At 33.4% G+C, this 13,105-nt stretch overlaps 1 protein-coding gene across 1 annotated transcript; it reads left to right on the top strand.

Moving 5' to 3' along the window:
* Nucleotides 1-3,861: 3,861 nt before the first annotated feature.
* Nucleotides 3,862-9,182, top strand: LOC142973110 (cuticle protein 19-like). Its single transcript, XM_076114666.1, has 4 exons — nucleotides 3,862-4,019; nucleotides 6,405-6,569; nucleotides 8,321-8,417; nucleotides 8,770-9,182. The coding sequence occupies exons 1-4, from the start codon at nucleotides 4,005-4,007 to the stop codon at nucleotides 8,931-8,933; spliced, it is 441 nt and encodes a 146-aa protein (XP_075970781.1). The 5' UTR covers nucleotides 3,862-4,004; the 3' UTR covers nucleotides 8,934-9,182.
* Nucleotides 9,183-13,105: the final 3,923 nt, after the last annotated feature.

Genomic DNA, 13,105 nt, shown 5'->3' with positions numbered 1-13,105 from the left:
CGCGCTAATCTCAGGAGCTACTGGTCCGATTTGAAATTCTTTCAGTGTTAGATAGCCCATTTATCGAGGAAGGCTATTAGGCTATATAACATCACGCTACGGTCATTAGGAGCGTAGTAGCAACGAAAAATGTTTCAAAAACGGGGAAAATTTTGACCCATTCTCTTAGGTGACGCAAGCGAAGTTGCGTGGGTCAGCTAGTAAAGAATATAAGTTTAAATACTATCTTTCCTGATGAATCGGTATTGAAAACAATACAAGTTAACTGCGAATTATTCTAAGCAAATTCATAGGTATTTGTATGAACTTGTATTGTATGAACTTAGAATATAGGTATACAGATATTAATGCGATAGAAGCAAATAAAATTCGACACCCTGCTACTGTATGAGACGTGTAACAATTTAAATGTTTATAGTTCAGTTAAAACTATTAAAGGTAAACTGAGGAAGAAAACGTGAGATTCCTAAACATTACATAAGATTTATAGTCCATTGATAATGTTTGATTGTTTTTACTGGATTCACATGAATGATGTATCACAGATGTTCGATAAAATTTTATATTTCCGCTGATCATGGTGTCTTCTCATCTGATCTTTTTTGAAGAGCACCATTGGTTTGCTACGTGTATAATTTTCTTAGATGTCTGGGATAATAAAGAATACATTAAGATTTTTGATACGTTACTTTAACAAAAAAAATACCATATCTTTATTGACCTTGAAGAATTATCAGCAATAGCGTAAAGCCTGTGACCATGAACTTTAAATAACCATTATGTACAGTGTGAAAAATTTCTAGTGCACCATTGGATTTATGACTTTTATATCACGCAGTATTACTTATTAATCGGTCGAGATAGACATTCATGCGTACAACAATTTGCGTAAAATTTATCATTGATGTTGGGAAGCTCGTGTCAATTATCACAAATAACACTCTTAATCAAAGTGATAAAAGAGGGCGAACCGAACGAACGAAGTATTATAATTGGGGGTGGTTTTTATTGAAAAAGCAGCGGTTTAAAAGTGATGCTTTAAAAGATCCTCTCAGTGTAGGCTTTGGCCCTACACCTCTTTCCAAAAGAAATAAAAAACATATATAGGTATTATTTCACAAAATGCATCGACAGTTTAAGAAAATATACAAGAAATCCGTATGAGATCGATTAGTCATATAAATGTGATGTAATCTTCTTTAATTAGTATAGGACGTTCTTATTCTGATGATATTTGATTCATGTACTAGTTTTTTTAAGGAAATGACTAACAGTTGCAGGATATAATAAAATATATCAATTTATGTTTCCTTCATGAAAAAATCATATAACGATATTAAAATGCAACTAAGCCAGTGTCCTGAATGCCCTCTAACGTTAGGTTAATTAGAATCTCCAATATTACTTGTGGAAGACTTTATTTGGTTAAAATCCTTGTACTTTACATCGTTATTATCATCGGAGAAAATAGCTAATGACTAGCATTGTCAATCATTATACAACTACAGAATAAAATTATTTGTAAAACTTTCAAATAGTTTTCGTACTGGCAATGAACTTCTAATAAAAAAAAATTGCCTCACTTGAGAATGTTGCCGGTGTCCTGCTGCTACCCTTAATTGGAGTTCTAACTTTCTGCATTTCAAATAAACAAAACAATGGAAAAATAAGTAACTTTTACACAAAGCTTTCAATTCAAAGGTTATTGCAGTTCAACCTCATTGAATATTAATACGAACAATTCTATCTCGATACAATGAATACGCAACGTAGCTTTATAATTATTTAGTGCAATAAACGGCGTGCCAAATAAACTATGTATGTAGATCAATTTGTTTGATAGTCGGGGCACGTAACAATGTGCTCGTAATGTTATGATCGGCGTTTGCGGCTTCGGGATTTCGAAAAATATGTGTACTGCAATCGTTGTAGTGCATAGATTTTGTACGACAGATTTATTACAGTTTACATCATACAATCTTCATAAATAGTGATATTTTCTCATATAAGATAGAAGTATCTACCTAAACATGAGTATGTATCCACTGTGGTCTGAGCAGTAGTGTATTACTGTTTGTGTCTCAGAATCAATTCCTGTGCAGCTCAAAGTGTTGTCGAGTATTCCAATCTTTGTTGAAGTGTATAAGTAACTCAAAGTTCCGTATCGGGCTTGAGACATGGCAATATTCCTTCTATTACATGTGTCCAAAAATAATATTAATGTAATGGTTTCTGGTAGAATAGGCATCATGTTATTAGAAGGAGAAGTACATACTTGTTACACCTATATGTGACTTGGGTGGCAAAACAAAAGTGCCAGGTCTAATGAAATTGATTCTCGCACAGTTGGTAATATTTATGTTACTTAAAGGTACCTATTTTGGTTTACCGTGCATAGACAATTTCACGATCACTGTTTTGGAGACTCTCACATCTAGGCTTTTTTACCTGAGTTTCAAATAGCAGTGGATAAATAAGATCTTTTATACCCCTGTTCGGTATAGTATATAGTAGTAGCTTCTTCAAAAATAGAAGTCGATGTAATTAGGTTCCTTTCTTAGTATTTTTGTATCATCAATTCTCTCTGAGTATGAACACTGAACAGTGTAGATTTTTCATGTTCTAAGTTCGTTATGATTAGTAAAGCATAATTTGCACATTTTTGCGCGCTGCAGTGTTACAATTTGTAACTTGTGCTTCAAAGAAATAGTAGCATGGTGTTGATTGGGAATGACCATGAATTGCTGTTTTGATTCGACATGTGTTTCACCTTTATATTTACGATACTAACTATTGTAATTCAATATTTGAACTACGAGGATAATATATTTTTTATATTGATTCCTATACGTATGATTTTATATGCTAGTTATAGGTATGTATGATAGTTAGATTAAAAAAACGTCATCAGAATTTAACATACTCTGATGCAGCACCAATTGGCAATAAAAATATCTTTTCGTAAATTTCTTTCACTTTTTTTAAGTTTTCCTCCTTCAAGTTCTATAATTATGTAACAACGGAGATTTTATGTACGAGTACACAAATCTTCTTACGTATTATTAACATTATTTTACGAGGCTACTGACAAAGGTATGTTCGGCAACAGTAAGTATTCTTATTAAATATCGGCTACATAAATAAGCGAGGACTCTGTACTGTCTCAACCCCTTAAAGGCAATTTACCCTCTATAGTAAAATGGTATGGAGTTAAAAATAAAGCCTTTATTCCAGCTTATAAAAAATATTTCCATTTATATTTAATTCAATATAAATTATGTAACTACTCGAATGGATAAATACTTATTAATTTGGCGAAAGACATAAAATTTTATAGTCGATATAGTTTTTACTGATTGATTACTCTCTTCTTCGTGTCGTAAACGCGTGTGATTGTGATATATGAATTGCGAAATATGTTTTTGCACTGATTTATTCTCTAAACATACCAGATAAAATATACGTATCTATATCTAGATAGAGCAGACATTTTAAGCAGAACACTCCATAATACCTAAATCTTTTAGTCGTCTTGTGCAAGTGTCCACACTGTCCATGTCCTATAGTCCTATAAAATATAATTTAAGTAATTCAATTTATAATAATTTATTTAACTAATTTTGAATCATGTTTTGAATGGTAAAATCTCATGTAGCACTTGTAAGTATGTACATATGTATCTGTACAGTCACAGTTTGAAATGCCTGCAAAAATACTTACAAAATTATATACTAATTTTTATTTTTTACTAGAGTTCCAAGCCCAAATCTACATAGATTTCGATACTTGCCTAAAATCAGTCCAAAAACAACAATCCCTCCTAAACAAAGCCCTGTTATCATACGTCGAAAAGTAGCGAAGCTAAACCAAACTCACGCACCGTCCGCCGGCAGTGGTGCAACAAACCACTAGTTATAAATACCGAGGTCTAGTGGGACCTGCACCAGTGTCAGTTCAGCTCCTGTCGACTCCGAAGAGGACGAAAGTGACCTATACTAGTGAAAATGCGTGCCTTCCAAGTAAGTGCGGTGTTAGTGAATTAGTTCGGGATTAGGTCTTGAAAACATATGAAGTTAAAAAAAAAATCGCGTTGCTATAGTGTTAATTTGGGTTGAATAATAGTTCGTGTTTCTAGTTCCGATCAGGTGTTGAAATTAAATTAACGCGTTTTTTTTATTGAATTACCTAAAATTGTTTTGGATGGCAACTAATTTCTAACGTAAGGACAGGTTAGAGTTACATATAAAAATAAGGAATTAAACGTAACAATAACGTTAGCTAACACTTTAATAAATCACTTATTAAATATATTGCTCTACAAAAGAAAAACGTTCAAATTCATGCTATATAATCCGTTATAACCGTAATCGTTTGTAAATAAAAAGAATCCTCCATAATAGAGATTGGATGTTTATAGGATAGACAGCTAACAGTACGCATAAACTTTCTGAAACATTTGATGGAGAATACCTACGATCAATTTCAAATTACACAATAATTTCAATTCGTAATACAAGACCATTATGTTAATAAAAAACCATCACTATCTGTCGTCGCAAATTGGTCTTATATAATACAACTAAATTGAAATGTATTACACTTATTTAGATATCAAGCGTTTACGCGAAAAAAGAACTACTTACTTAAGTATTGATTGACAAGTGTCACCATTTGCGGTATTTGTCACAATACGCACGTATTCCCTCGTTACGGTTCGGTGACAATAGTCGAACTCATATAAATGATACGTAACGCTATGGGAAATATCGATATTACTGTCGCAAAACACGTAACTGATTACGTCGGAGGAAAACGAATTTTTCATATGTCTTTTGTACGTAATGAGCATTGATATTCCGCTCATGTTACATCGTTTGTCAAATAAATTGTATCAACACTTTGTTATATAAAGTTGCTACAATTCCGCGAATAGTTTGCTTCGTCACCCTAGCCTTTCTTCCAACCATGTTAGAGTCGGCTTCCAGTCTCTATGGTTGCAGTTTGATATTAGTATTTTACATGGAGCGACTGCCTATTGGTTCTTCACTACCCAGTACCCTAGGTTATAATACGACACCCCTTCGGGAAGACTGGTCGTCGAAATAGTTTGCTTTATAAATTTTTCTTTCGATTATGTTGAGGTTTGGGGGTTGAATTTTTGGCTACGTTTTAGATTTAAGTAATTACGTTTGTTTTTATTTGTGTAATGTGATAAGATAAGTAATATAGCAGCTTTGCGATATTTAATTTCCGATGGTAGAAGTACGCTGCATTAATTTTAATCATATGATGCATTGGTTTAACTTGCTATTGAAAACTACATAGGCGTAAACCTTTTAGTCTTGGATTTCCAGATAAAGAACTGCTCCACAATAAAATATCTGAAATTTTAATGTTAAATGCGAATAAATTATAATAATATTATGAAAGATTATAAGTCCAGAAGCACTATTTGGATAAAAGATTATTATATTATCAAAGGTTCAAGCGAATTGCATCTTTGACTTCATTTATTTTTAAAACTTTCGGCAGTGCATAAAGCGCAACTTTAAAGTTGTCATTTGCATTATCCGGTTATTGTTGATAGGCGGTTTATGTGCGGAAACTTAAGTGACAAATACAGTTTAAGAAAGGTCATTATGTCACATAGACCTTGTACAACACATGTAAAGCAAAACAAACATAGAATTGTTCCAAATAACAATAGGGCGAAGAAAAATTCGCACCAATTATGATAGTGACATTTAAGGTCAGTGTACCACGTCTTATGATGCATTTCATTCATAATAGAGCAACAATGATGTAATATGTAGTCACCGTAATGTATTAGTGGAACAATAGGACCAAAACAAACGCAGGAAGCGTGAAATAGACATGTTAAGATATGTTTTTGATATCGGAAATGATGAGAAACTGTAAGAGCCGAACCGCTTAAAATAAACTCATGAACCTCTCTAATACAAACAGAATTTTTAAGTTAGCCCAGACATTTAATCAAAAATAATACATTTTAACGCTTAGATAATTTTAATAATATGCGATGCGATATCTAACTATCAATTTTAAAATATTATGTTAATTTTGACAAGTTTTACAATTACTGACTAAATAAAAATTATAACTCGTTTATCGTAATATATCCAAACCAATATTGACATTTGAATCTAGCAAAAAAACAATGAAAGGAAATCTCTCTAATTTTATTTATTACTACTGCTCAATTCCAAATAAAAAAAAAGTCTTTTAGAACGATTTAACAATATTTGTAATACAAAACACTACAAACCTCACGCTGAGCACCCAAAATTTATCATTGCGACAAACACTTAATAAAATCAATATAACCAGTGAAGCATGTCTCTTGCACCAAAAAAAGAAATTAACCACAATATTCTATTTTCCAGGTGTTTGCCTTCGCCGCAGTGTGCGCTGTTGCCAGTGCTGGGTATATCGGAACCGGGTATAGTGGACACGGATTATCCGGGTACGGTGGTGTGTCCGGATATGGCGGTTATTACCCGGTTCAAGCTGACTACGGTCATGGCCATGATGATGGACATGATTATTATGTAAGTATTGCTAGGTACACTTTGTAAATCGATTTAGATAATATTTTGATGTACCTGATCACCATATCTACTACATTGTCGTTATATTTTTTGCTATTATAACAAGAATGTAACAAATATTATTAGGTCGGGTAAAAAGTCTTTTCGCATTATAGTATGCATGAACTTGTAGTAAAATATTTTCTCTACACAAAAAAGCTCAATATTTGGGTACCTCACGAGCTCACTGAAAGAAACCTAATAGACCGTGTACTCATTTCTGATTCTTAAAGCCAAAGAGATCTTATTATTACGAGTTCACATATTATAATGCGAAAAGACTTTTTCCCCGACCTATTATAATATGAAGTGTTTATATCAAGAGTAGAGTTTTAATTTGGTAGAAAGAGAAATCGTACTGATGATTCATTCGTATTATCCTTGTTAAATATTCTGTAAGGCATAGCAATTAATTAAGATTTACAAAATTTGTAGCTTTTTAATAGTAGTAGGCAACCATTTCTGTCACTCTTGTCATTCATAATTAAGTAGCGTCTCCTAATTTGGTGTCACCTAGACTTATTTTAGGTTTTTACAAAACAAGAACTCTACAAAAGGAGAGCTCCTAAACAAGTCATTACGAGCTCATATAAAACAGTACATCTGATTATATAAACGATCATTTTGCATAAGTTGTAGTCTCTTGTAATCAAGACCGATGAGTCCCTACATAATATGTAGAGCATTCAAAGTCGTGACGTTATTGGAAACATTTTAATTTTATTTCATTTCACTTTTATGTTTCTTATTCCTATAAAAATAAGGTTGATATTCCTATGTAGGATTCAAAGTAAATACCGTAACGGTTAGACACCATGACGTCCCATACTTATACTTGCGTCACTGTGTCATTTGTGTTGTGAATTCAAGAGTAGGAGGAAATTCGGATGTGAATCGCCTTATTATGTTGTTTGCTGAAGGGAACTAAAACTAGCTTGCGAAATTCTAATGTGGTTTTCCTTAAACTGACATCGTTTAAAGGAAATTATAAAATCATGTCATTTTAAAGCTGATAACATAGTTGTTTGAATTTAGCACTAATAGCAAAAAAATATATTTAAGGGACTTTATGTCAGGATAATAGAGGCACTTTTATTAAAAAAAACAACTGTAAAAACTAATATAAGCATTTAATAAACAGATAACATTACTTTAATATAACAATTTGTCCCATAACATAAAACGCAACTTCAACGTAATTTTATACTGAACACTAGCTGACCCGCGCAACTTCGCTTGCGTCACATAGGAGAGAATGGGTCAAGATTTTCCCCGTTTTTGTAACATTTTTTATTGCTACTCTGCTCCTTTTGGTCGTAGCGTGATGACATATAGCCTATAGCCTTCCTCGATAAATAGGCTATCTAACACTGAAAGAATTTTTCAAATCGGATCAGTAGTTCCTGAGATTAGCGCGTTCAAACAAACAAACAAACAAACAAACAATCAAACAAACAAACAAACTCTTCAGCTTTATAATATTATATAGTATATAGTATAGAAGTATAGATTAATTGTGATTAAAATATTCGGAACGCGTTGATGTCTTTTCTACTACAGAGTCAGTGATATCATATTTGTAACATTCGTGATTTTAACACCTCATCATTTGGATTATGTTGCTCGCGTGGCTTTTACATGTATTACATAGTAAATGCGACACGAAAACAGAGTATTTGAAAATATTTTAGAAATTCATGTTCTATTTTCAGTCCCATCCAAAATATGCATTCGACTATGCCGTATCAGACCCGCACACTGGTGACCACAAAACACAGTGGGAAACACGGGACGGAGACGTTGTGAAAGGTATGACAATATAATATATGTATTTATCCAATCAAACAATTAAAATTGGTAAACGTCTGTCAAAATTACAAAAATCTTGACAGACGTTTTTACTTGGAATAGAACTAACGATGAAATGATAAACTTAAAATGAAAATATTCATACTTGACAAAACGAAATACTATAATAATTTCAGTTATAACTAGGGCATAATACCGGTTAATGAATTGAAATAACTCCCCTAATAAATGCAAAAATATTATTATTTTGGTATTTAATTATTAAAATGTATAATAATGTTCATATCATATCTTTTAAACATATTCAATGCATCATTACAAATGATTTGTTTACAACAATACTTTTCCACAGGTGCTTATTCCCTCGCCGAACCTGACGGTACAACTCGTATCGTCGAATACACAGCTGACAAGATTCACGGATTCAGAGCCGTAGTAAAACGTATCGGACATGCTCAACACCCGCAACCACACTACGACCACCACAGCTATGCTGGTTACAACGATCACTACTAGATGTCGCCACCAGTTACTTAGTAGTTACGCCGCTACGCAATAGATGGCACTGTACTAAGATTTTTGCACATTCCGAGACCTGTGTCAGACTGTGATATTAACTTCGACCTATATTATTTATAATCATTTCTGTAATAATTATCGTGTTGATAGTTATTTTATTGTAGTATTTAAGGATGTAACATAACGACGTATCTTTAGTTTTTGATACTACAAGATGTAAAATAAAGACAAGTGGATAAAGAAAAATAGTTGTTTTTTGCGTCTTGTGAATGAAAGTGGACGGAGCTAAGTAACTTTTCCTGCACAAATTCATCATCGTTAGTCATGAATTTCATGCATGAAACATCGCTGAGCAATCATGTTACCGACGACGTCGCGACGTTTGGGGCGTTCACACGAAACGGTCTCACTGTATGATCGTCTGGTTGAAACGTAAATTTCATCGCTGGGTCTTACACTAGCAATTAATTCAACACGCATAAACATGAATCGAAGCTACGTTAATGATTACACCTCGGTAACGTTGTGAAATATTGCAAAAGAAAATTTGTCAGAATCAATAAGCGATATCGTCTCGTTACTTTGATTTATTGGGTTATTTTCTTAGTCTAAAATATTGTAATATAATTTAACTTCTCTAATCTAAGCTCTAGATCTCTAATATTAGGCTTCAAGCTTCTCTATGATGCATTGACGAAATAACAAATAAATAACTTGGAATCTATTAAGCTGAGCTAGGATTACAATCCTGCGAAAGATAGCCACAAACATTCTAAAACGGAAACTGGTTGACTCCAAATTGACGCCTCTTTTTGCTTTGCACCGGCATCGATCCGCTTCAATACACCTATCTATTTAATCGAGGACTAGCTGTTACCCGCAACTTTCTTCACTATTAAATAATCGAACCACGAATTACTTAAAATAAAAAAATGGTTTCGTCTAAATTATTTAAATCCTCTTTCTATTAGCATTTTGTTTTTAAAAATAACTTATGACATAAAGGAAGATAAAGACGGCTGTTTGAGTTTTAGGAGTGTGACATGATAACAATGTTTAGGAATTAAAAAAGCTATTTTTCTTCTTATCTTTTTATCGTATGGTTAGTGGACAACCTAGTGACAAAGTTGTTCAAGCCGCCCGAAAGGCCCCTGATGTGACTTAGCAACTATTACTTTAATTGACAACAACGGAGACCGACTTTTAACGTGTCCTACAAAGCACGAAGATGCTCAGTTCAAATACCACTATACTGCCACCCATTTACGGCATGATCGCGCCAAGGGTTGCTTAACGCACAAATCGTATACAGACCGGTAAGCGCAACTGCCTTTGACCAAAATATTCTGACAAACAAACATTTCTATTTCTGTGAGTATAAAATGTTTGATGTCTGCCTAAGTGCTAAAGAAACTGGCCGTCAGCACTACCAATAAATTACTTTCTTTTGCTTATTGTTTGAACCACAATGATAGATATTTGCGATAAACGACAGTTTTTTTGTTAACGAACTTTCATTGTTGCATTTTAATAGTGATAATCTTTATGTTAGATTGCTCTATTGTAGTTTATTATCGAGTCTTCAATCTTTTTTGTTATTCCGGGAGTGTACCGGAAAGTGCGACCAGGAAATGTTGTGTTTATAACCAATTATACTGCTTAAGTATAATTTATTTTATAGATGCAATTAGCTGCTGCATTATCTTTACGACTTTGCATGGGGATAATTTGAATTGACTGCTTGGTTTTAATAGTAATACATGTACAGTTGTACACTATTCATGTTACCCAATAAAAATTAACCATGCCATAGAATGCAATATGTATTTTTATGAAATTCGAATTTTATTATGTCTTGATCTACCGAAGAAAATATAGTTCTTAATATTGAAGTCGTATTTTTGATAAAATGTGACTCTGTTATTATACAATTGTTAAATTTATATTATGACAAGCTTCGCTACATCTGTGTAAGAATCGATTATTTTGAAACCTGGAAATAACACCATCTTCCTTATTGTTTATGCATAAGTATTGAAAGGGGCATAATGTTAAATATCTCACGACTTTAAATACCTCTTAATTAACTTTAAATATAAAGTCTTGTAAGCTCGCGGTCAAGGTTTAGAACAGTTCAAAAGCACAGTAATAGATGGCGCTACGAGTTACTTTTTGAATTAAATTGATACAAGTACTGTGTAAGTACAAGTCTAATTTATTCGATCAGTAATATCATCTTCGGCATTTATAAATCGTGTAATATATTTTTTTAACAAAGTTTTTTTTTCTGAATACTATAGAGTTCGTAGTATTGGGCAGTTTATGGAGATTCTTCTATCCACTGATGAAGCATTAACTTTGTGGATGTCTATAATTTACAATATATGTTCGTCTGAATACCTATAATATTTAGTTTCGAGACGCTCATAGCCAGTTGCGCTCACCGGTCGGTAAACGATCTGTGGGGTAAGCAACCGTTGGCGCGGTCACTCTATCGATGGGTGACCGCATAGTGGTATTTGAGCTGGGCGTCTTCGTGCTTCGGAGGGCACGTAAAACGTCGGTCCCGGTTGTTGTCTACTAAGATAACAGTCGTTAAGCAACGTCAAAGGCCTTCGGGTGGCTTGAACAACTTTGACACTAGGTTAACCACTAACCATACGACAAACAAACAAACCGTAAAAAAAAACCTATATTACTGTTTTCGATCCCTAAATAACAATGCTCCACTTAGCTTACTAAGAAACGTGTTGTAAAAATACTTACTTTCATTCAATCGAAGCCAAGGTTCACAATAAGCCATTTAAGTCGTAACGTCATTACAAAATTTACAACCTACGACAATTATCATTGCTAATTATAAAAAATGCGTAACAACGTTGACTGGCGTGCTATCATATCTGAAAGTGTGCGCTTTCCTTAATTTGCATGTCCAGTTATCATGAGAACGTGGAATCATTGGTTTTTATTGCTTTATATGTAGTATGTTTATGTGTAGTATTAACTATCAGTTGGCTACTCAATCACGCACTTCAGATATGCATTGTATTGGCCCAAAGACCCGGATTGGTGATTTGATTTGAAATAGAACTGTAGCGCGATTTTGTATAATCTGTACTGTGGAGTATCGAAATTTTGACGTTTAGAATGTACTGCAAAAATATTTCCTACGGCACCCGTCAGAGGCGCTGACCAGATTTTTACACATTTCTCGATGACAGGTCGGTTGTCGGCAGTAGATAGTAAAAGAGAATCGAGCTAGTGTACTTGAAAGCAAAACTATTTCGTATTGTGTTGTACATACTGCTGATCAGGATTAAACGAGCAACGAGGAATTTTCTAATAGAGAGTCCATGATAGCAATTTACATTATTAGACGTTTTATCAACAGTAGTAGTATCAACAGGTAACAGTACATCTTTTATCCATTTGTGTGCACTGAAAAGTTACATTATTTTAGGTCTGGGGTTAGTATAAGCTTAAGTTCAAGTTTGAGGAGTCGCTACCTTTGTCTCCCGAATTCTTTTTCCAAGATGGCGGCCTGATAAACGCAACCCTTAATGTAATTTTTAATGGATTAATAAAAACTCTAGTGGCGTGCTCGTGGGAAAAGCCTTGATTGTTTTCACACTTCTGATTTTTTTACATCTTCACACTTTGAGCTATATTTAAATAATTATATACCTATAACACGCTTATCAGTGATTTAAATTGATATTATCAAATACTGAAGTATGTGCGTTTTTCCTTTAGAAAGTTTAACGTTTTCTTGTATTTTCAACATTTTAATTTGTTAGTTACGGAAGAAGGATTAGGCGTTAAATTAAGTGTCAGTCAAACCTTGCAGTAATCAAAAAACACATTAGTTAGTAAATATTGGTATTAGTAACACTCATTAATACAAGCCACTGATAAATAGTTAGTTTTTCCAATAAATTACTGAAAAACTCAACGATTAATTTTATTTATTACCTTCTTTCAATTATTCTGTTTATTTAATTACCTTGTGTACACAATGTATAATGTACAATTAGCAGATCGTTACCGGTAGGTGATCTGCAATTAGACAGTAGCGCATCCTAGTCGGCTAATTGTTTTATGTGTATGTGTGGGTGAGTATGAAGATACGCCGCCGACGACGCTCCGGGGGTGTTCCTGTGTGCGTTTAT

The sequence above is a fragment of the Anticarsia gemmatalis genome, chromosome 5 (assembly GCF_050436995.1).
Source record: "Anticarsia gemmatalis isolate Benzon Research Colony breed Stoneville strain chromosome 5, ilAntGemm2 primary, whole genome shotgun sequence".
Taxonomy (NCBI): domain Eukaryota; kingdom Metazoa; phylum Arthropoda; class Insecta; order Lepidoptera; family Erebidae; genus Anticarsia; species Anticarsia gemmatalis.
Note: the sequence above shows the minus strand (reverse complement) of the source record. Positions and strands in the feature narration are given on the sequence as shown.

Excerpts from the sequence above, each read along its gene's own strand:
- LOC142973110 (XM_076114666.1), top strand. Across the intron at positions 6,570-8,320 it reads ATGATGGACATGATTATTAT|TCCCATCCAAAATATGCATT; the intron begins GTAAGTATTGCT and ends TTCTATTTTCAG. Across the intron at positions 8,418-8,769 it reads GGACGGAGACGTTGTGAAAG|GTGCTTATTCCCTCGCCGAA; the intron begins GTATGACAATAT and ends ACTTTTCCACAG.